Source organism: Rhagoletis zephyria, unplaced genomic scaffold (assembly GCF_001687245.7).
Source record: "Rhagoletis zephyria isolate East Lansing unplaced genomic scaffold, Rhagoletis_zephyria_1.1 Rzeph_scaffold_01565, whole genome shotgun sequence".
In the NCBI taxonomy this organism is placed as follows: Eukaryota; Metazoa; Arthropoda; class Insecta; order Diptera; family Tephritidae; genus Rhagoletis; species Rhagoletis zephyria.
The window spans coordinates 1-21,299 of NW_016158649.1; the positions used below are offsets into that span (position 1 = coordinate 1).

General features: G+C 36.6%; 3 protein-coding genes across 6 annotated transcripts; 2 read left to right on the plus strand and 1 right to left on the minus strand.

Annotated features, from left to right (window-relative positions):
- The first annotated feature begins 3,935 nt into the window (after positions 1–3,935).
- LOC108364468 (putative nuclease HARBI1) lies at positions 3,936–5,756 on the plus strand. Its single transcript, XM_017618153.1, has 3 exons — positions 3,936–4,401; positions 4,474–5,334; positions 5,401–5,756. Exons 1-3 carry the CDS (start codon positions 4,199–4,201, stop codon positions 5,405–5,407), a joined length of 1,071 nt encoding a protein of 356 aa, XP_017473642.1. The 5' UTR covers positions 3,936–4,198; the 3' UTR covers positions 5,408–5,756.
- Positions 5,757–5,854: 98 nt separating this feature from the next.
- Positions 5,855–7,749, minus strand: LOC108364469 (uncharacterized). Of its 3 annotated transcripts, none has more exons than XM_017618155.1 (4): positions 7,483–7,749; positions 6,792–7,247; positions 6,607–6,722; positions 5,855–6,544 (listed from the first exon to the last, which is right to left on the minus strand). In XM_017618155.1, exons 2-4 carry the CDS (start codon positions 7,174–7,176, stop codon positions 6,278–6,280), a joined length of 768 nt encoding a protein of 255 aa, XP_017473644.1. In that variant the 5' UTR covers positions 7,177–7,247; positions 7,483–7,749; the 3' UTR covers positions 5,855–6,277. The 3 variants fall into 3 exon arrangements, with proteins under 3 accessions (XP_017473644.1, XP_017473645.1, XP_017473643.1); XM_017618156.1 differs by having other exon boundaries at positions 7,467–7,749; XM_017618154.1 differs by having other exon boundaries at positions 7,436–7,749.
- Positions 7,750–20,222: 12,473 nt separating this feature from the next.
- Positions 20,223–21,211, plus strand: LOC108364470 (uncharacterized). Of its 2 annotated transcripts, none has more exons than XM_017618157.1 (3): positions 20,223–20,473; positions 20,568–20,727; positions 20,792–21,211. In XM_017618157.1, exons 1-3 carry the CDS (start codon positions 20,243–20,245, stop codon positions 20,917–20,919), a joined length of 519 nt encoding a protein of 172 aa, XP_017473646.1. In that variant the 5' UTR covers positions 20,223–20,242; the 3' UTR covers positions 20,920–21,211. The 2 variants fall into 2 exon arrangements, with proteins under 2 accessions (XP_017473646.1, XP_017473647.1); XM_017618158.1 differs by having other exon boundaries at positions 20,568–20,724.
- Positions 21,212–21,299: the final 88 nt, after the last annotated feature.

Consider the following 21,299-nt stretch of genomic DNA (forward strand, 5'->3'; position numbering starts at 1 on the left):
CACTTTCTGCTACTTTAATTTGTCGATACATCTTTTCAATATCACCTGTAAACACATATTGCCAAAGTCTCCATTTGATAATTATGTCAAATATATCTTTTTGAAGTCTCGGGCCTATTAAAGGGATGTCATTTAAACTACTTCCATTTGTAGTTTTTGCAGATGCATCGAAAACTACTCGTAGTTTAGTTGTGAGACTTCCTTCTCGAATTACGGCTTGATGTGGCAAATAGTATTTTCCGCAATTATTTCCACTTGCTTTTTTCATGTGGCCCATTTCTAAATAGTCTCTCGTAAATTGCACATATTGTTTTCTTAGGTTGTCATCTGAAGCCAACTTTTTCTCAAGATTAAGAAACCTCGCCATTGCTTGTTGGCGAGAGTCGCCTAACTCTTTTTCTTTCTTAAAAGGTAGATTGACGACAAATCTATTATTTTCATCTCTTGTTGTCGTTTTATCAAATATCTTCATACATTCATCATCATCTTCTATATATGTTGGTGCTGTGGTGTCTTCTATTTCCCAAAACTTCTCCAACGTTGTGGTCACCGCCGCTAGAATTCTACCATTTTTTCTCGGTTGTTGTAAAACTCCCGACAATATCCATCCTAATTTCGTAGCTTGGCCTAGTATTCGATCTTTCTTAAATATGCCTTCTTCTAATATGTCAGCATATACATCTCCTCCAATAACGACGTCGATTCGATCTGACCTATTGAAGTTGGGATCAGCTAAGGTATAGTTTCTCCATTGTTCTATATCCCATTTAAATGTTTTATCAGGTTGTGCACTCGCCAATTTCGGCAAAATCAGTGCTTCGACATTGTACACTTCGTTGCTTAGGAATCTCGGCCTGATTTCAATGTTGACTTTAAATTTGGAGACTCCCACTATAGTATTTCCTAGCCCTTGTAGCTCAGTTACTTCTCTTCTCTTTGGTAAGTATAGTGTTTGAGCGGCTTCTTCAGAAATGGTAGTCTTCTGTGATCCTTGATCGATTAGTGCTCGCAATGTCACGTACTCTCCATTTGCCGCCTTCACTCTTATCTGGGCTGTTGCTAGAAGTATTGCTGTTTCGGAGTTTTTTTGTCATCATAGTGGATGATTTTTTTATAGCATTTTCTTCACCTGCTCCTTTTTCCTTCTGGAATTCACTGTAATGCAGTAAATTATGATGATTTCTTCCACACTTACTGCATTTTTTCTTATTCTTGCAATTGCCTTCATATACGTGGTCGAGGCAAATATTGCATAGCTTATTGTTTACTATGAAACCTCTACGATTCATCGTAGTCAATGCCTGGAACCTTCTGCATTCAACAATTTGAATCTTGCAATATATACAGGTCTTTTGTGCAGCTGTATAGAATGTGGGTGCTCGTTGTGGCTGCTTTTGATTGCTCCATTTAGTTGTTTTCCTGTCTCGTATAGCTTCTAGAGCTTGATATTGCTGCTCCAGAAAACGGAAAACATCATCTAGGCTTTGGATATCCCTAGTTTTCTTGACATTCTGCTCATATAACCGGAGACTTTCTTTGTCTAGTTTCCGAACAACTATCCGAGCTATAATTGCTTGCTCGTCATTTAAATTCAATTTAAGCCCTTTAAGAGCATAAATGCATTCCTTGGTGGTATCCAAAAGTTGCTTCATGCTTGCCGCACTTTTCCCATTTGCTGTTGGTTGATCAAGAAGTCTGTCCACTTGTGTTGTGAATTGCAGCCTTTTGTTTTCATATCTTTCCTGGAGGATTTGCCAAGCGGCTTCATAGTTGTATTCGATTACCGGTAAATGCTGAACTAATCTTCCAGCTTCTCCTCCTAATGACGACTTCAGCCGGAACATCTTTTCTACTTCAGTAAAGTGCTTCGAATTATGCACCAAACCTTGGAAAAGATCGCTAAATGATGACCATTGATTCATCTCGCCATAAAATATCGGAATCTTAATCTCCTGTAGTTTCATAGTAGATGACGCAGCTTGTGTTGGCGCNGAGTAACTCATCCCAGTTGAGTTTCATCAACCAAAGTTTTTGTATAAACAGCTTTGCTAAAACAGTCATTGGTGAAAGCCACCCAATCGGATCGAAAATTCTCGCCAAATCAGATAAAGCTTGCCTTTTTGTTACTAGCTTTNGCACCTTTTCAATTTATCTGTTAACTTCTCAATGTTAACGCTGTATTTTTCTCGGAAGTCCTCCATTTGTTCTTCTATTGAGTCTTTAGTAATGACTTTTAAATGGACACTGCGAGTTTCAGAAAAAGCTTCTTCTACATATTCAAACTGTATTTGAAGCTTAATTTTGAATTTTCTTATTTCTTCGACAGAATCCAATTCATTTTGTTGAATTTCTTCTATGGTCCCTCTGAGCTTTCTACGTCGGCATTAGTACCTGATGGCTCGAACTCACTCGNCTATGGTCATTCTAAGCATTTTTCCTCGACGTTGAAATCTCCTTTCTACGTCGGAATTAGTACCTGATGGCTCGAACTCACTCCTTTCTCCCATCGATTCAGGTTTAAGTTGGTTGCCGCTTACTGTTGGTAAATCTTCGGCTGCATTTTGTATTTTTAAATGCTGAATGGACTTTTGCATTACTTGAATAACATGCTCGTAATACTTCTTGGCAATGTATTCGTCAGCTTCTTGGCTCGGTTTAGCCATAATTTTGGCATGATTTCCATCAAATTCCGTCCTCATTGTTTGAATATGTTGAATATATTCGAGACATGAAGCTTTCCTTATTTTGCCGCTAAGGATTTTCTGTTCTTCCAGCGCAGCAAGATCGCCCAACTCCTTCTGTCTTTTCAGTAAATTTTCCATGTTGATTGATGTTGTTTCTTTTACTGTTGATTTTGATTGTTTTTTGTTGATTTTTGTTTTTTTTTAGTATTTAAACACTGTACTCGTTGTTTTAGCCACGAGGACGCTTTTTAACACTTTTCACTTTTCCGCTGTGAGCCACGGAAACGCTTTTCGCTTAGAATTTTAGGCGAATTATATACTTGTTTAAGTATATTTTATATTAATGCGGACAGTCTTTGCTGTTCCGGCTTATATGTATATATATATTTTTTTTTTTTGCTAAGTAATGCTCTCCTTTTTTCAGAGACTTATAGTACTTGCGCTTGAGCTCTTTTCTAGGCTCGACTGACGAAATGTACAAGACTATTATACTTTTGATCAACTTCACTTCTTACCTCGGGTGGGGGATAGTGAAGATCACAAAAATACGTAATATACACCGTGAGATTGCTGTATTTAATCTGACCTCTTTATTGAATATTTCTTTCTTATATACATTTTCTAATACTAATTCCTTAACTACGTATATGTGTCTGTGTGTGTGTACATGCGTAAATGTGTATTCTTATCTTCATTGTATACATCCGATACCAATGCATTTTAAGTGCACTAAAATGTATGTGTCTTATGCAGAATCAGTAAATCCTAGTAAGAGATAAAAGACCAACGTATTTTTTTTTTATTTATTTAGGTTCACTGTTGACTTAAGTGCATCTAACGCACGTATTAAAACAATTGATGATCGGCTGTCAGTTGCTGCTTGTGGGCATTGGTATATTGGTGTATGCGTGTTTCTTTATGTTTTCTGTATACACTGTAATTTATGTATTTTGTTCAGATAAGCAATTTTCACATATTTTATGAGCAAGGGTCACATTACAATTCTATTGCTTATCATTGCATTTGACATTTAGTGGACTGTATATTTTTCCTGTTTATTTCATCGGTTTACGTATGTTTGCATATGTATGTACGAATGTGTTATATTTCTAAAATCCTATCTCTATTGCGGCAGAGTTTCATGTTCATATTTTTATAAACAGCCGTAATAAACTTTAGTCATCGTTTTTATTACCTAAAAGTTTTGTCAATTATTAGAACATTGAACGAGTGCGTAAGCTACACATTAGCCGTACCTTTTACACGCATATACATCTACGCTTAGGGCCGGTTTCTTAAAGACTGATTAGTGCCTAAACGGGGGTTAATCGGTGTTTTGGTGAAAAAGCGTTTTTTCAATGCCCGATTAGCACAAATTCGTCGGTTAACAACCGATTAAGTTTACCAGGCGATGGCCACCGGTTAGCTGCTAACCGATCAAAAAGTGACATCTGACAGCTGTAAAAAACATCAAAAATTAATTTATTGTTATTTACACGCACATTTTTATAATTATGGAACATATAATTGGGCTTTCTATTATTTCCAATTTGGATTCGATGCGCGTTATAAGAAAACCGCGAACATATGGAGCGAAAGCAAATTTCTTTGAGGAATATGACGAGTATACATTTGTAAAAAGGTTTCGTCTTTCAAAAAAAAGTGCTCTGTATATTTTTGAAAAAATTCAAAGAAAAATTCGAAATTACACTCAAAGGTTTGTGGATATATGGTTTACATATTTATATTAAAAATAGCATCGTTTGTATTAATAAAATTCGTTTTACAGAAACCACGCACTGAGCCCATTGGAAATGTTATTGCTAGCGTTGCGCTTCTATGCATCAGGAAGCTTTTTAATTACAGTGGCTGATTTCTGTGGAGTGAGTACGTCCACTGCAAGCCGAGTAGTCAAAAGAGTCTCCTATGCAATTGCAGAACTTTCGAGAGAGTATATTAAAATGCCAAAAAGCAGTGCAGAATTGGAAATTGTTAATCGTAGTTTTCATCGGATTGCAAATTTCCCAAAAGTCGTTGGATGTATAGACTGCACCCATGTAAAGATCCAATCGCCTGGTGGAGTAAACGCCGAAATATTCCGAAATCGGGAAGGGTACTTTTCGTATAATGTACAAGCAGTCTGCAATGCAAATCTGGAGATAACTGATCTTGTATGTCGATGGCCTGGCTCCGCACATGATGCCAACATTTTTAATAATAGCCGTATTAAGCATCGTTTTGAGCTAAATCAATTCAAGGATTGCTTTATACTAGGCGATAGTGGGTATGGTGTCAGTAGATACATGATGACGCCGCTTTTACATCCTAACACTGCTGCGGAACGGTTGTATAACGAGTCTCAAATCAGAACCAGAAATTGCGTAGAGAGGTGCTTTGGCGTGTGGAAGCGTCGCTTTCCAGTGCTTTCCGCAGGATTAAGAGTTTCGCAAAATACCGTTATGGCAGTTATTGTAGCCTGCGGTGTTTTACATAACATCGCGCGGCAAAATAGAGATGCGGATCCATCCGAAGAAGAGAATTTTACTGCTGAAGAGTCCACTGAAAATGCAATGGAGGCAGATGAATCCACGACCGAAACGCCAGGAGTCTCTTTTATGAGGTCGAGTTTAATCAGAGACTATTTTGCAAGGTTAGTTTATACATAAGTCAGCTCATTAAGCCACGGATAAATAATGTAAATAATTTTTTTTTTCAGGTTATAAAGGAATACCAGGAGTGCCAGTTACTGTATTAATATTCGAATTCGGGTTCGGTTGGTATTCGTACCATATACACTGGTGGCCGGATAATTAGAAACGATTTTATTTTTCAAGTTTTGACCATCTATTTATATATTTAATTTATATGGTGTTTGTTGTATAACCAGCAAGACTTTTACAAAAAAAATATTAAGCATTAAATAAACAAAAGACAAATAGTCAAAAGTGGTCAAGATATCGTACTGCTATTATTTTGTGGACAACTGTATGTATATATTAATAGGCTAACATAAATTTTGTAAGATCCATACCTTCAAAAGCAATTTCATAATATAAACAAAATTCTGTTTTGTAGACAATTTATTTATTTTATTTCCTATTACTAGACTATATGTTATCTACATAGATATACATATGTATTTGTAATATACATAAATATGTACATATATGTAAGTATATTCGAGTGCATCACTCTTCATAAAAAAATCGGCACTGTTTTTCCATTGAACCCATTTGGAATATACAGCCAGCACCAACAATGCGCAATAATAGTGTAAATAAATAAAAATCATCGAAACATCTGCGTATGCATACTCTTGACACTGAAAATACCTTCCAAATGAGTTTTATATAAATAAAATTAAATAATAATTTTCAAAAAACTAAATATTAATGGTATTTCAGTCTTTCCATATTAAATAGAGCCGATAGCAGAAAATGATAATAATAATGAAATTTTGGAGGAAAACGTAACATAACCGTTTGGAATACATCGAGCTCATTGATAAAAATAAATATATATGTACGAATAAAGCAACTTCAGGTGTTGATAAGGAACTCTTTCACCTTTCTAATTTATATATACTCTGTTGTCTATGTACACTGACTTTCACTTTGCCTGTTTTTTAATTTCATATCAATTTGTAAAAGTTCTAACTTCATCTCTGCTTCCGAAATCTCTAATTCGTGTTTTTTTTTGGCCCACTGATGTCTTTCGGCTGCTCTCTTGTTCTCATCTTCCCAGAAAGCTTGTTGATGGTCAAACTTTTGCTTTCCCTTTTCATTTTTCACCGCTAGTTTTTCTGATTTCTTCTTTTTAAGCAGTGTTGGGTTCCATGCGCTCCAATCGGTTGTAATGTCCTAAAAATTTTACATTAATTTAGAAAAATAATATAGAATAAATAATATTTAGAATATACTACATTTTCTACGGCCTCAGTTGCTTCAACTGGCTCCGCTGTGTAGCTTCTCATGGAGTCCTCCAAAATTTCGGGAACGGCGTCATTTTCTGCTATCGTCTCTATTTCATATGTAATGACTGAAATACCATTAATATTATTAAACATCAATAACTATCACGTGTAAAGATATGTACAAAAAATCTTACCATCACTATCAAAACTGTTGGACAAGCCGGTTGCCGACTGGCCCATTAAAGCTGCTAGCCTGTCTGTGTTGGAGTCAGTATAGCTTCGGAATTGGCCACCACCTGTTTTGTACATTTCCCTTCTCTCTTCGGCTAGGGACTTTCTTGCTTTTCGTTTCAAATTTTCGTATTTTTCTCGCAAGTTCTTCGGCCCTCTTTTAACACCCATCTGGGCCTCAAACGCAACATCAATTTTCTCCCACACCTTTTTTTTCTCCTCGCAGAATACAGCATCAGTCCTTTTATTTTCTAAAATCATGGCGTGCTGCTCGGCCAAAGATATTAATAAAGTCTCCTCCGCGCTGGTAAAGTTTGGAAGGCGACTTTTTCTTATATTTGAATCCATTTTTGTTATTGTCCACAAAACACCAAGCTATTCCTGCGAGATTCTTTAAATTGTTAAAGTGCGTCCATTTTCTATACGACCATGTAAAATGAATCCAAAAGTGATGTGATATTTGAAGGAACATGTGGGTTATCATATAGCCTATTCCCGTACTCCAGGATTTGCAAGTTTTACAGGAAGGTTTCCGTCCGCCACGTTCATACAAGTTGTATTAAAGGCGGAAACAGCTTTTCCTGTAAAACCTGCAAATCCTGGTTACGGGAATAGGCTAATAATTAACGAGCTGGTACACAAATTGGTAAGCACAATATCTATAACACAATTGTCAATTGTTTAAAACAATTTTAAAACAAGAAAACTGCAAACAAAAACCACACAAAAACAAAAATCAGCTGTGTAGTCTGCTTTTGTCGATTCACAATGCAACTTTTGTGAACTCTTTATGAAAAAATTCACAATGATCGACATAATCGGAGGTAAGCTAATCGGACCTTGGTGAAAACGAAATTGTCAATTAAAGATATCAGTGATTAACCAATCGCTGATTAAAAATAATTTAATCAGTCTTTAAGAAACCGGCCCTTAATGTGGTAAAAACAAGCATCGACAATTTCCATTTGAAAACGAGAAATTTTGAAATTATCGACAACTATTCATAAGCGCTCATAAAGTTTGTCGCTTACTGCTCCATAAAAATTTTAAGCATCGGTACGTAGTATGTGTGTAAAAAAAAGTCTATTATATTGATCTATTAGCCAAAGTTCAAAAGAGGCATATTATATTTCCAAAAAGTAATTTTGCTGCCTTTTCTCCCATGAGGCTATTTCTTAGAGGCTCGTATATAAGGTCGACTGCACTGAACAATTGCTCACTTGGAACGCTGGCGGGTGGAGCGCTCAAATATTTGCGGCCAGATCTGTAAATTTGTTGTATTTTAGTTTAGTTTTCCACCATTCGAGAGGATTTTCACCGAGATGAGCTCGTTTTTCTTTAAGATAGGCCTTCAATTGAGCTTTAATTTCACATTTTTTAATGTCGCCAGATGATACATCCGAGCCTTCGTTTTCGCTGGAGGAATCTAAAATTATTTCTTGGTTGCTTATTAGCAGTACTTGTTGAAGGCCCATCAATGTTGCTTGATATACACTACTACTAACCGTTTAGCGCTTGAAGCTAAAAGCCGGTTATTGTCCGCACCCTGGTTAGATAGACTTAGAGCCATTTCAACAATGTTATAGTCTCTGCCCATGTACGCATTCGCATTCGCAAAACATTTGTATCATTGATTCGAATGCGAATGTGTTAAATGATGCGAATCCTTCGCAACACGAATGCGAATGCAAATATTCGCAACATCCCTGTTATGTACATATGTACATATAATGGTCTACAAAATAAAATAATAGCGATATTTTGACCGGTTTTGGCATTTGGCATTTGTCTTTTGTTTATTTAATGTTTATGATTTTTTTGGGGGTTGGACACAGAAATTCACAATCATGCAAATGCAGATACAGTCATTAGTACGAAAATTCCGAAAGTGCCCAGGGAATCGCCCGAAGATTGTACAATAATTGTGCAATTGTGGGTTTACTGGGTATATTTCCCCCTTCAGCCGACGATTATTCAAGAGAGGGGTGCTCAACAAATTTAAGTTACTGCATCAAACGAAAAAACGTCAACATCAATTACAACAACATCGTTCTGGGAATTGCGAAATTTGAAAACTTATCTACGAAGTAAAACAGGCGAAGATCGATTGAACGGGCTAGCGTTGTTGAACGTGCACCGAGACGTGGAAGTAACGAACGAAAATGTTATCGACATTATGTCAAAAAAGCCAAGAATATTGGATATAATGTTATAAAATAAAGCATTGTTAAATATTGTGACAAAAATCATTCTACTAATAGTTGCGAAAAATTCATTTAATAAAAATACAAATCGATATGAGGTTCATAAATACTTAGGAAACACCCGTCCCCCGACCCCCTCCCCCGTGTACAGAGTAGATATAGAAAAAAATTACTCGTATCGAAAGCCGATACCAAGGCGGATTTTCTTTCGGAATTTTTTCTCCACTAAATCGCCCAATGCTTTATGGCTGTTTAAACGAGAGCGACCTTCAAATATTGAATATGTTAATTTTTTTCCTGAAACCAGTATGCAACGAACTTTTTTAACACATTTTTTTGCTTTTCTTGCATCAGGGAATCCATTTCTATGGTCGCAAAAACCAAAAAAAAAATTTAAGTTCATTGCACTTGCTCTTAAGTCTAAAGAATAAAAGTCAAAAGATTTTCCTTTTGAAGGCGGTCTTGAGGTAACTTTTCATTTAATCAGACCTTTAAAATCACTTTCAAAAGTAAAGTTTTAGATTTTTTTATATTTTTTTACCTTAATAATTTTTTTTACCTTGTAATAAACTTTTTAAAAACAATTTAAAATGAAACGATTTTCGATTCTTGCGACAAAGGAAATGAATTCCTTGATGTGTGAACAGCAAAAATATGGGTTTACAACTTTTCAAAAACTTCCTGCATACTGGTTTCACGCCAAAAAAGGAACAAATTTAAATCATCTATTTTTTAATGTACTTTTAAAGGTCAAGGTAATTATTCTACCAAACGAGACTATTTTCCTGGATTCCTCATTCCAAAAACTTTGAAACACCATTACATTTACTTCGCTATCTCTTCTCGTTTGATTTTGTCCTTTTTTTCTAAAATAGAACACTGTGCTGCGTATACACCTCAGTATATCCAGTAAAAAAACTGTGGTGAAGTCCTTTATGGGGATAAAGTTTTTCAGAGGTGAAATTTTAGGTACCACATAATTTCTTACACGCAGGGTTGCTTTTCAGTACTAATGATAGAAACTTAAGAAATATAAAAAAATGCATATAGTGCATTAATTTTTGAAAGAAATACCATTTAATGTATGTACTCTGATTAATAATATTAAAAAATGTATTAGAATCACCGTTTAATGTTATATTTGATACAAATTAATTTTGCTACTCGGAACGCTCTGCGCATTACCACTGAATACTTAAAATTACATCCCTGGTCCTTGTTCTTTCTGTATTGCATCGTGGTGAATTCACATTTCTTCGAAATTTGACAACAAAACAAAATGAAGGGAGTATTTTATTTGCTAATTTTTGCGATTTCTATTGTTTAATGTAAATTTTAAGTCTTTTTAGGATATATTGAGGCAACAAAGAAAATGAAGTTATTAGTATGAAGTAGCAGCTCAGGCACATTTGAAAAATTATGCCGATAGGCAAGTAAGTGCCAGGTTGCAGCATATCTATGTATTAAAAAAGTAATTAACTAAATTAAATTGTAGTTAAAATATTTATTTAATATTATATCATCAAATTAAATATATGTATGTATAAGTTTTTTTTATTATCGCTTAATGCAAAGAACATGTCGGTTTACACATTAAAAAATTGTTATTACAATGAATTTTAAAAATAACTAAACTATTGAATTGAGCGCATGCATACATAAATATGTACCTATGTTATGTACATAGGTTGTGTTTAATAGAAATGTTGTAAATCGAGTGGCGTTATTTAAGATGTGCTCCAAATGTTTGGCGAACTTTTTTTTCGCCTTCTCAACGTGCTAAGTGACAACATAAGATGATTGCCACCACGGCCGGTAAGAAGCCCGAAGCAACGTGAAAACCACCTTCCAGGAAGCTGCCTGGTGTACCCGAGTCGAAGCTGAAGTTAAGCAAGGAGCAGGTCAGCAAACGTGCTACCCTGATCAAGCGTAAACTAAAGCGCTCTGCTGTGATTGCACTCCGCGAGCGTGAAAACTTGGAGCATGCTGAGAAATATCAAGCAAAACATCTCCGTGATGGACGCCGTGAGATGAAGTTGCGATGTCTGGCAAAGAAACATTGCCCATTCTACGTGCCCGCAGAATGGCTTTTGTGATCTGTATCTGCTACGGATTGCCGAACCCTATATTAAATGGGGCTATCCAAATCTTAAATCAGTTCGTGAATTGATCTACAAACGTGGAATTGTCAAGCACAACCATCAACGTGTCCCAAACTCTGACAACTTTGGGATCGAACGCAAATTGCGCAAAGCGCACGATATTCAGTGCGTTGATTATTTGGCACATGAAATATTCACTGTTGGATCCCACTTCAAGAAAGCCTCCAACTTACTGTGGCCACTACGTTGAGGTTGGTGATTTCGATAACCGTGAAGATAATATCAACAAACTGCTGCCCAAGATGGTTTAAAGAAATTTTCTGGTGTACAAGGTGGAGTATTTTTATTTCAAAAATATATAATAAATAAAAATAGAAAATGTTTTTTTTTGTAACTTTCTGAAGGTTTAAACCACAAATATGCCAAACGGAAGGCAGCTTATTTTCGCAATTCCTTGAATAGTGAAATTCCATTGCCGTGTCTAAAGGCCATTTCAAAAGGGTCCAATCCATAAATTTAATTATTTGTTTGGTTTTTCAGCTCATTAATGATGCAACCAGGGTTGCATTTACCATCAATGAAAATATTTTATGAAGCGTTCCGAAATTAGCTCCGAGCAACTAAAAGTTGGTTCAGCTTAAGTGAAATAGTTTTTTGTTAAATATTTATTCCTGGTACCTATTAAAAAAAAATCAGGTCAATATTAATGTATGAAATGAAGTAAATAAAAATCTACGAATACATTTCTTGAATATTTTGTCATAGAGCCGTTATTAAATACAGACATAACGGCGTCGGGCGTTGATCTTGACGTATATAGAATTAATGCGTTAGAGAGATAAATATACAAGCTAAACTTTTTTTGTCAGCTTTGAAATCGAACGGAGAATCACTCTTGCCAACAAGTGCTACTTTGGGCTGAGTAGGCAATTGAGAAGTAAAGTCCTCTCTCGTCGTACAAAGATCACACTCTATAAGTCGCTCATCATGCCTGTGCTGGTGTATGGCGCCAAGGCATGGACAATGAAAGCATCTGATGAGGCGGCTCTTGGAGTTTTCGAGAGAAAGATTCTGCGTTGGAAAAACCAGGTGGAGAAGGACTTGGCTTCACTTGGCATTTCCAATTGGCGTCAGTTAGCACAGAAGAGAAATGACTGGCGTGCTGTTTTGGACTCGGCCAAAATCGCTTAGGCGGTTACAGCGCCAATAAAGAAGAAGAAGAAACTTTTTTTGTTAATTAACGAAGCATTTTACTGATCAGCCTAATCGTGAATTTCGCCAGAATTTTTTTCACCCACGCGTAGTGAATACACGGGAACGAAAAGTAAAAAGGTGACTCGGTTCGAGAAAATGAAACTCATGATAAGGCTGAATATGTCGAAAACTAAAGCAGATATTAAAAAACAGATGACGCTATTTGAAAGATCTTGATTAGTTTAGCACGATAGCATTACTAAAGTAATTTGTATCAAATTACCGAAAACCGTTTTGTCAATTACTCGGAAACTAAAGAATATATCCATAAAACTGTTAACAAAAAATCGAAATATCTTATTTTAAAATATATAACTGCATCTTTAACTAAAAACTCTCAGAATGCCGCTTACGGAAATTTTTCATTCAAGAGACGATATTTGAAAGTTTATTTAAAGTATATCATCAGCCCTGTTTCCAATTCCATGTGAATAAATCGCTCCCATAATTTAATTTGTCCATTCAATATATTTCACAATTAACTTAAATACTAAATATTTGAGCAACGAATTCGACACAGTAAAATAAAAAATTGGTATGTATTAATAAAACAAATATTCTAAATACATTTATATTTCGGTTAAACGTAAGATATTCAAGCGCACTGAAATATTTTTCTATCCATTTCTCTAGTGCTAAAATAATTTTCACCACCTTGAATTGCTGCACAACACGCTTATTGCTGAAAAAGCGTTGCTTGCAACACTAGTCCTTTATGGGGACCAAATTTGGCGAAAAAATAATAGCTAAGTTTGTTTACTGGATATACTGAGGTTGCTGTTGTGTGACTAAAGGGGCAATTTGACCCTTTTTGAGCGCCAATACACTTTGACCCGACTTTTTGAAAATTTAGATTTTTTGTAACCTTGTTTTGTGAAAAGCTTGTCCCACTATTTTCTTTTTAATTACAACAAATTTATTCTTTTACTAGTTAAGAAAAGCAAAAATAATATGGTGAACCTTTTTTCGTCAATGATCCCCCTTTTTCGACTTTCTGAAAATTCTCAACAGCAACACTACGTCTAGGCATTACGGTTGTTGGGTCATCTGTCCCTTGCGAGAGGCTTTTCTCAAAAACCGATACAACTATATTAAAATCTCGAAACCGCCTTTCAGGAAAACACTTGGAAAATTAGATGTTTTTGGGAAATATAGCAAAAAAGGAGTTATTTTGTTAAACTCATTTTATATGAAAAAACTTTATCTATTAATCTTGTAAAAATGCATTCTATTGTTTTTTGAAATCAAATACTACATAAAAATAATTGCTGCCTTAAATTTTTTTCTGAAAAATTATTAAAAGTTAAATAATCTTGTAAAAATGCATATTTTTTGTGAAAAAACAATCCAATACCTTTGAAAAATATGCAAAATCGTAGTTCTATGTACAAGTACGCGATACCTTTCCGATACCTTGTTTGATACAAATAGAAGTACTGATTTGAGCAATACCTTGATGCTATCGATTTATCCCTATTTATGGTATAATTCACAGCATGAATTGTATCATGCCTCCATGAACTAAGAGGGAAGACTGGTATTGTAGACTTCGGCAATATTCCTTAACAATCTAAGCTGGAGTGTTGTGATACTGCTGAAGGTGGAAATGTCAGGATTATCGTACCAACACTACCCAAGCCAAGATGTGTAGGCAACCATGCTGACGGATGAATGGTCGCGAACGGTCCCCTCCGATGCCCCGGCAAGGTTGGTTGTAGAAGCGCCTTCTCTACGCATCCCGGCTCTGCGGACGAGCGACGACCCCCTTCCGGATTACTCGTGGGACAATATATGGAGAAAGCAAGTAAAAACACAAAACAACAACAACAGTAACAAGAAGAGCAGCAAAATACACTCGGGGAAGATGCGACGCTATCAGAGGAAGAGAGACTGCTGAAATTCCCTAAGAAACCCCACTATATGCTCGACAAAGTCGAGCAAAATGCAGCAGCTCGATGTGTAGAAGAACGTGATGAGGGAGACAAGCGTAGATATATGGGCATGGTGGAAGAGTACGAGAGATTCCAGACGGAAGGTACCGACGCTATGGCAACTAGCGAGGCCCAAATGAGGAGCCGCTTGCAGAATGAGAGCGGCAATGGGGCTCAACGAAAACACCTAAAGCAAGCTGACATAGCGGAGTCCGCAACATCCACAAAACATCGCTACTTCAGCGACGTAGCAAGAGACCACCTGCAGACTTCAATCATCGACGAAGGAAGCAGAACACCGCTAGCAGTGCAGCAAAAATGGGTGGAAATCGATGAAGCTGTCGAGTCTCGTGATGGACCACGTCCTCACTAGGTGGAACAGAACTTCCATGCACACCTAGCAGGGACCTGGAATCAACAATAAGCATAGATAAGATCACCTATGCAATAAATAGTTTCTCTCCATTTAAATCCTCAGGCCCGGATGGTATTATACCGGCCATGTTACAGCAATGAAAGGAGCGAATAGCGCCGCTTCTTCTAACTCTTTATAGAGCCTGTATTGGTATAACCTATGTCCCCCTGAGTTGGAGACGAGTCAAAGTAGTGTTCATCCCAAAACCGGGTAGGAAGAACCACGAAACGGTAAAGGACTTTAGACCCCTAAGCCTGACTTCCTTTGTTTTTAAAACACTGGAGAGGTTGATAAACATATACTTAAGATCGCAATTGGGAAAAGAATTCCTATCAACAGCGCAACACGCTTACATCAAGGGCAAATCGACGGAGTCAGCTTTGCTTGATGTGGTGAGATATATAGAAAAGTCTCTACACATCAAGCAATATACTTTAGCAGCTCTCCTAGATATAGAGGGCGCCTTCAACAACATTGAAGTTGATACCATCATACAATCGCTTATGGTGATTGGTGTGGACGGCTGGATACGCTCTATGCTGGAAAGCAGAATCATTCAGGTCAAAAGTGGAGATAATATAGTAACTAGATATGTGAGCAGAGGTACTCCTCAGAGAGGCGTACTCTCACCACTCTTGTGGGTGGTAGCGTTGAACGGCATATTGCTGGAATTCAATAGAGGAGGGGTTAAAGTAGTGGCATATGCTGGCGATGTAGTGAAAGCAGTCACAGGATCCTTCCTTTCTACTGTAAGTGAAATCAAATTTAAGTAGGACTGGGTAAACTACACACATGAGCTAAACACAGTGGCCTTAACGTTAACCCCACCAATACCGAGGTAATACTGTTTACAAATAGAAATAAGATACCCCAATTTAGACTTCCTTCCATAGGCTGAAAGGTACTCCCCCTATCATCCAATGAAAAATATCTGGGAATCATCCTAGACACTAAGCTAAACTGGAAACTTAACCTGGAAAAACGAAACTTGTGATGTTGATGTACACCGCCATCATAAGGCCGATCCTTACCTATGGCGCACTAGTTTGGTGGCCAGCCTTAAGTAGACAGTACAATGTCAATAGACTAAGTAGCTTACAAATAGCGGCTTGTTCAGGGATAACTGGGGCATTGAGATCCTGCCCTCCGAAAGCACTGAATGTTGTCCTCAATATGGTTCCGATTGATCTATGCCTAAAGGAATTCGCGACGTACTCAGCATTAAGACTCAGAGAGCCTGAGCTGTGGAAAACGAGGACCTTTGGGCACAGCTCAATCTTAAGTATAGGCCCGATAGAAAATAAAACCACGGAATACATGGTGTCAAGCCAGGAATTTGGTTTGAATGTGGTGGTACGGTTTCCATCCAGAAAGGAATGGAAAAGGGACCAAGCAGATGATAAGGAAGCTATCTGCATCTACACAGACGGATCTAAGATGGACTGCAGTGTGGGGGCAGGAGTATATTCCGAGGAGCTAGCTAGCATATTTCAGGTCGAAGCCCTGGGCATACGGGAGGCCTGTAGGTTACTAAATAAAGTGCTATTAGAAAAGTAAAAGCAGTGATTTACTCAAACAGCCAGGCCGCGCTGTTAGACATATCGTCTCCTGATACCAAGTCTAAGCTAGTCAAAGAATGCAAGATGGAGCTACGCTCAACGTCTCAGTCAATGTCTACCTCTTTTGTCTGGGTTCCCGGCCATTGGTATATAGAAGGCAACGAGAGAGCAGACGAATTGGCCAAGGTGGGAGCTTGTTTGGATGAATCATTAGCGGTGGTACTGGGATACCCCCTCAGACAAGTACAAGCAGAGGAACACTTGCACTTTCTGAAACTGGCAAGGAGGAGGTGGTCAGCGATTCAGACTTGCAATATAGCACGTGAGCTTTGGCCAGACTATAGCAGGAAAAGAACAGCAGAGCTGCAAAGTAGGTCTAGGGTAGATGTTTTTAGGATTGTAGCGACTATCACCGGCCACTGGCCACTAGGAAAGCATGCCTATAGAATAGGACTTCCATACAATGATACATGACGCAGCTGCCGAATAGAGAGAATAGATGCCAGAGCTGCTGGCAGTCGTTGGTTTAACAGTTGCAGTCGAAGTTCAAGCAAAAACTGATTGCCGACAAAATGCGCAAAGCTGCTGGCAGTCGTTGGTTTAACAGTCGCAGTCAAAGCTCAAGCAGAAACTGATTGCCGACAAAATGCGCAGTTCTTCCGGCAGTCGTTGGTTTGAAAATTTTCACTTTGATTTCATTCTGATTTTGGTCAGCGGCGCAAGTCGATGTATAAGCAATATCTTTGCTTTTGCAAGTTGTCGGCAGTCGCAGTCGAAAAATGAGAAATTTCTAGCTTCTGCAAGCGGGCAGCAACGACAGTCAATTGGTATTTTGTGTTTGCTTATGAGTTCTTCAGAGCTCGCAAATTACTGTTGACACTTACGAAGTGTTCGAAAAATACAGTTGAATTTTGGCAATTCTTTTTGTTGAAAGCGTTGCTCAGTTTCTCCATACAAAAAAATTGTCGAACAAGATATTGCCAAAAATCAACCTAGCTACTTCTAACTTGCATTTTATTGTACTAAAATTTATTATGCCACAAAATTCCATACCCTAAAAAAGATTTAAAATTTTTATGAACATTTAGCTAATTTTTGCTCAAATTTCTTTATTCCATGTACGCATACATATATACATATGTTCATATACACATATTTGAATTTAACTATTTTCACAAACTAAACTCTTTTTAATACATAAGTGCGTCATATTTAGAACACGTGGTTAATTTTCCCTTAATGTATCTACATACATACATATGTACATACCCAGCGGACCAGCGCACGAGCCTTGAGCGAGAGTGTCGTAAAATATCCGCAAACGAGCTCGCATGTCAGCAAAGGACGATTGTGAAACTTCTTTGATCGTAGAACTCTCGCATAAGAGCATTACAGCGTAAATATTGTGATAGAAATGCGGGTGCATGAGCCTTTAGCGAGATGTCCGTAAACGAGCTCGCATCTGAGCAAAGAACGATTGGAAAACTTTTGTGATCGTAAAACCCTCGCACGCGAGCATTGCAGCGTGAATATTGTGATAGAAATGAGAGTGCAATAATTTTCTACTTGTACAATTGTAAAAAAATTGTTTTGTTTTATTTACCAAACTGGAATGTGTGACAGCTGAATAAATAAAAAATAGTTTTTAAAAACTAGATACGCTTTTTTGTTGTTAATAATTTTCTGTGTCCTTTCCGGAGTTTATTTAATTGGTGTAAAAAGTAAGTATACAATTTGAATTGTTATATTTAATAGTAACGTGAAAATGCCTTACAAAAGAAAAAGTCGGAAATATATTTGTGAGGCTCGTCATGTAAAACGAGCTGCAGTAGAAATTGAGTTGGTTAATGAAAATAATAAAATTAGTAAAATAGAGAGCGAATATGAGTTACATTTTTTATTATCAGATAACAATGAATTACCATCTACAGAGTATTCCGGTTCAACCGATTTCAATTTTCGCTTAGCGCAGTGGTTATCCACTAATAATGTCAGCAAAAGTGCAGGGAATGAACTGCTTTTGCTCTTGGGTGAAAAAATTCCTGGCTTGCCACAAGATGCACGTACTTTAAAAAGTACACCACGCACTATTGTAAAACCTAGTGTAGAGCCAGGCGAGTATGTAAATTATGGCGTAAAAGATGCCTTAACAGATTTCCTCATGAATTTTTATTATCCATCTTCAACTATCAGTTTAAATGTTAATGTAGATGGCCTTCCGTTGTATAAGAGTACACAGAAACAAGCATGGCCCATTTGGATTAACGTCAATGGTACAAAGCCAGTATTAGTAGCTGGAATATATGTAGGTAATTCAAAGCCTCGTAATCCCAATGTTTATTTGGAACAATTCGTCTGCGAATTAGGAGAATTAGTTACGGAGGGCATGGTATTTCAAGAAAGGATGTTCCAAATATCAATCAGAGCATTTATTTGCGATGCGCCAGCCCGCGCTTTTATTTTAGGTGTGAAACATCACTCCGGATTTTATTCTTGCAATCTTTGCATTCAGAAGGGCGAAAGTTTTAATAGACGACTAATTTTTAGAAAATCACTTAACTTACAACGAACTAATGGTAGCTTTCGAAACCGTGTTCAACCAGAGCACCACAATATACAAGGCAAACTAATTCTTGAAGATTTGCCAATTGATATGGTAAATCAGTTTCCCTTAGATTATATGCACGTTGTTTGCCTTGGAGTCGTAAAATCGGTGCTTGTAGCTTTAACGAGGCACTCCATAACTTCACTAAATAATAAACTAACGTGTTTAAAAAAGTTTTTACCTAGGGAATTTACTAGAGGAGTTAGATCTCTAGATGATCTCGAAAGATTTAAGGCCACAGAGTTTCGTACGTTTTTATTGTATACAGGGCCTATGGTATTAAAGGACGTTTTAGGTACAGGTTTGTACAATCATTTTCTATTACTTACCTTAGGAATTCGACTTCTTCTCCACAAAGAGTATTGTGTAACACAAAACTCTCTTGCATCTGGATTGCTAGATGACTTTGTAAGTCAAGTACCTTCTTTTTATATGTTTTCAATGCTCACATTTAATTTTCATTGCTTAACACATTTAAGCCAGCAAACTCTTCAATATGGTTCTCTACAGACTATAAGCTCCTTTCCGTTTGAAAGCTTCTTAGGGCAACTAAAAAAAATGGTGAAAAAGTCTAACTACCCCTTAGAGCAATTATACAACCGAATTGTAGAACGTAGTATCTTAAAAGTCGTCCTCAAAGAGAAAGTTCAGAAGTTAAATGGGTCCAATGGCAAAATTTCATATAATCACTGGTATTTTGATGCAAAAGATCGCGATTGTTTTTACTTTTTAAAAGATAACAACAAATATACAATTTTTAAAATTATTAAAATTAAATATAAAATTTTCCATAGCCATCTAGTTATTGATTTAGAACCGTTTTTTACTTTTCCAATAAACTCCACTTTTGTAGGCATATTCTCTTCAAAAGAACTCACTTTCGACTCAAACATATTTCAACATAATATAGAAAAAATATCAGGAAAAATATTTCATTTTGAGGGCAGTGAAATGCATATTTACTTACCCTTAATTGACTCATTTCACATTAATAAATATGAATTCATCCTACATGTTCAATTTTGATGTCAGTGAAAGTGGAGTTCGCGACAAAAATATACCAAATTATAGACTAGAAGGTAAAACACTGATAAAATATAAACATAATATAAACCGTCGTGGTTTTGCAAAGGCATTGACGATATATAACAACCAATAAACAACATATGTATGTGTATATATTCCATTAATTACACTTACAATCTATTTCAGATATATCTAATAGTGCTCCAAGCAGCCACTGCAATAACTCCGGTAATGCAATAAAACAGTTTCTTATTTAATGCCGACTTACAAGATTTATTTATTACATTTACAGACATATTGAACCTTATAAAGAAAATTATGGAAACCCAGCGGGCAACAACTGATAAAATTGATCAGTTGCTAACCAAAATTGATCGTCAAGGTGCTGAGTTAATTTCATTAAGGAGTGAAGTTTCATCTATAAAAGCACGAGTTTGCGGCGAGGCCCATAAGCCAAAATTGACGTTGCCAATGTCTCCATTAGTTACATTTGAGGCCTTCGAAGCATTTGAAGAAAGTATCAAAGAAGAGCAGTCCTTTAAAAATTTGGTAAGTAGCCCAGTCAACACGGCCAGATTGACGTTTATAGAAAACGTTTCGAAATTAAATCGTATCTGCTAAAAAATTTCACATTTTTCTCAAGGTCATGGAATTAGTCGCCAATTCTGAAAAAACGTATGATAAATTTATCAGGAGCTCATGGCGCCTATTGATATCGGATGACGTAGCAAGACAATGTTCTTGGCGTGGAACAGATACGAAAAAGTGTGTTAGAGGCCTTCGAATCACATTGGCAATACGTAGTGGGTTTTACTTTTATAATTTGTATGCTTACAAATATGTAATGTTATTTTATGTTGTGTACAGATGCATTCAAGCAAAAGTTCGCACTTGAAGACAGTGACTTTGACCGCGTTACACAGAAGTTTTTTCAATACGCGCAGGAAAGACTGGCAAGATTAGAAAAATGTAATTCAAAAATACCTAAAATATAATGTTCTTGGTGAATTAGTTATTAACATATTGATGGTCCTGTGGATTAACGACACAATTCAAAATTCAAAAAATAAAAACCCTTACTAATGTTAAGTGACTCATGTCTCTAATCCTTGTCGGATCTATGTATAATCTTTAGTAATTACTTTAGTAATCCTTACTGCTTACTTTAGTAAGGGCTGGAAATGGATTAGACAAGGATTAGAGACAAGAGCCACTTAACAATAGTAACGGTTTTTTGAATTTTGAATTGTGTCGTTATTGCAGAGGAGCATCGCTATTTATACGTACTGTAGTTAGATGTTTAATGGCCAAAGAGTGCCTTGTTTTCATAATCTTTAATTTATTTATACTCAAAAAATATATTCCTGTAAGCTGC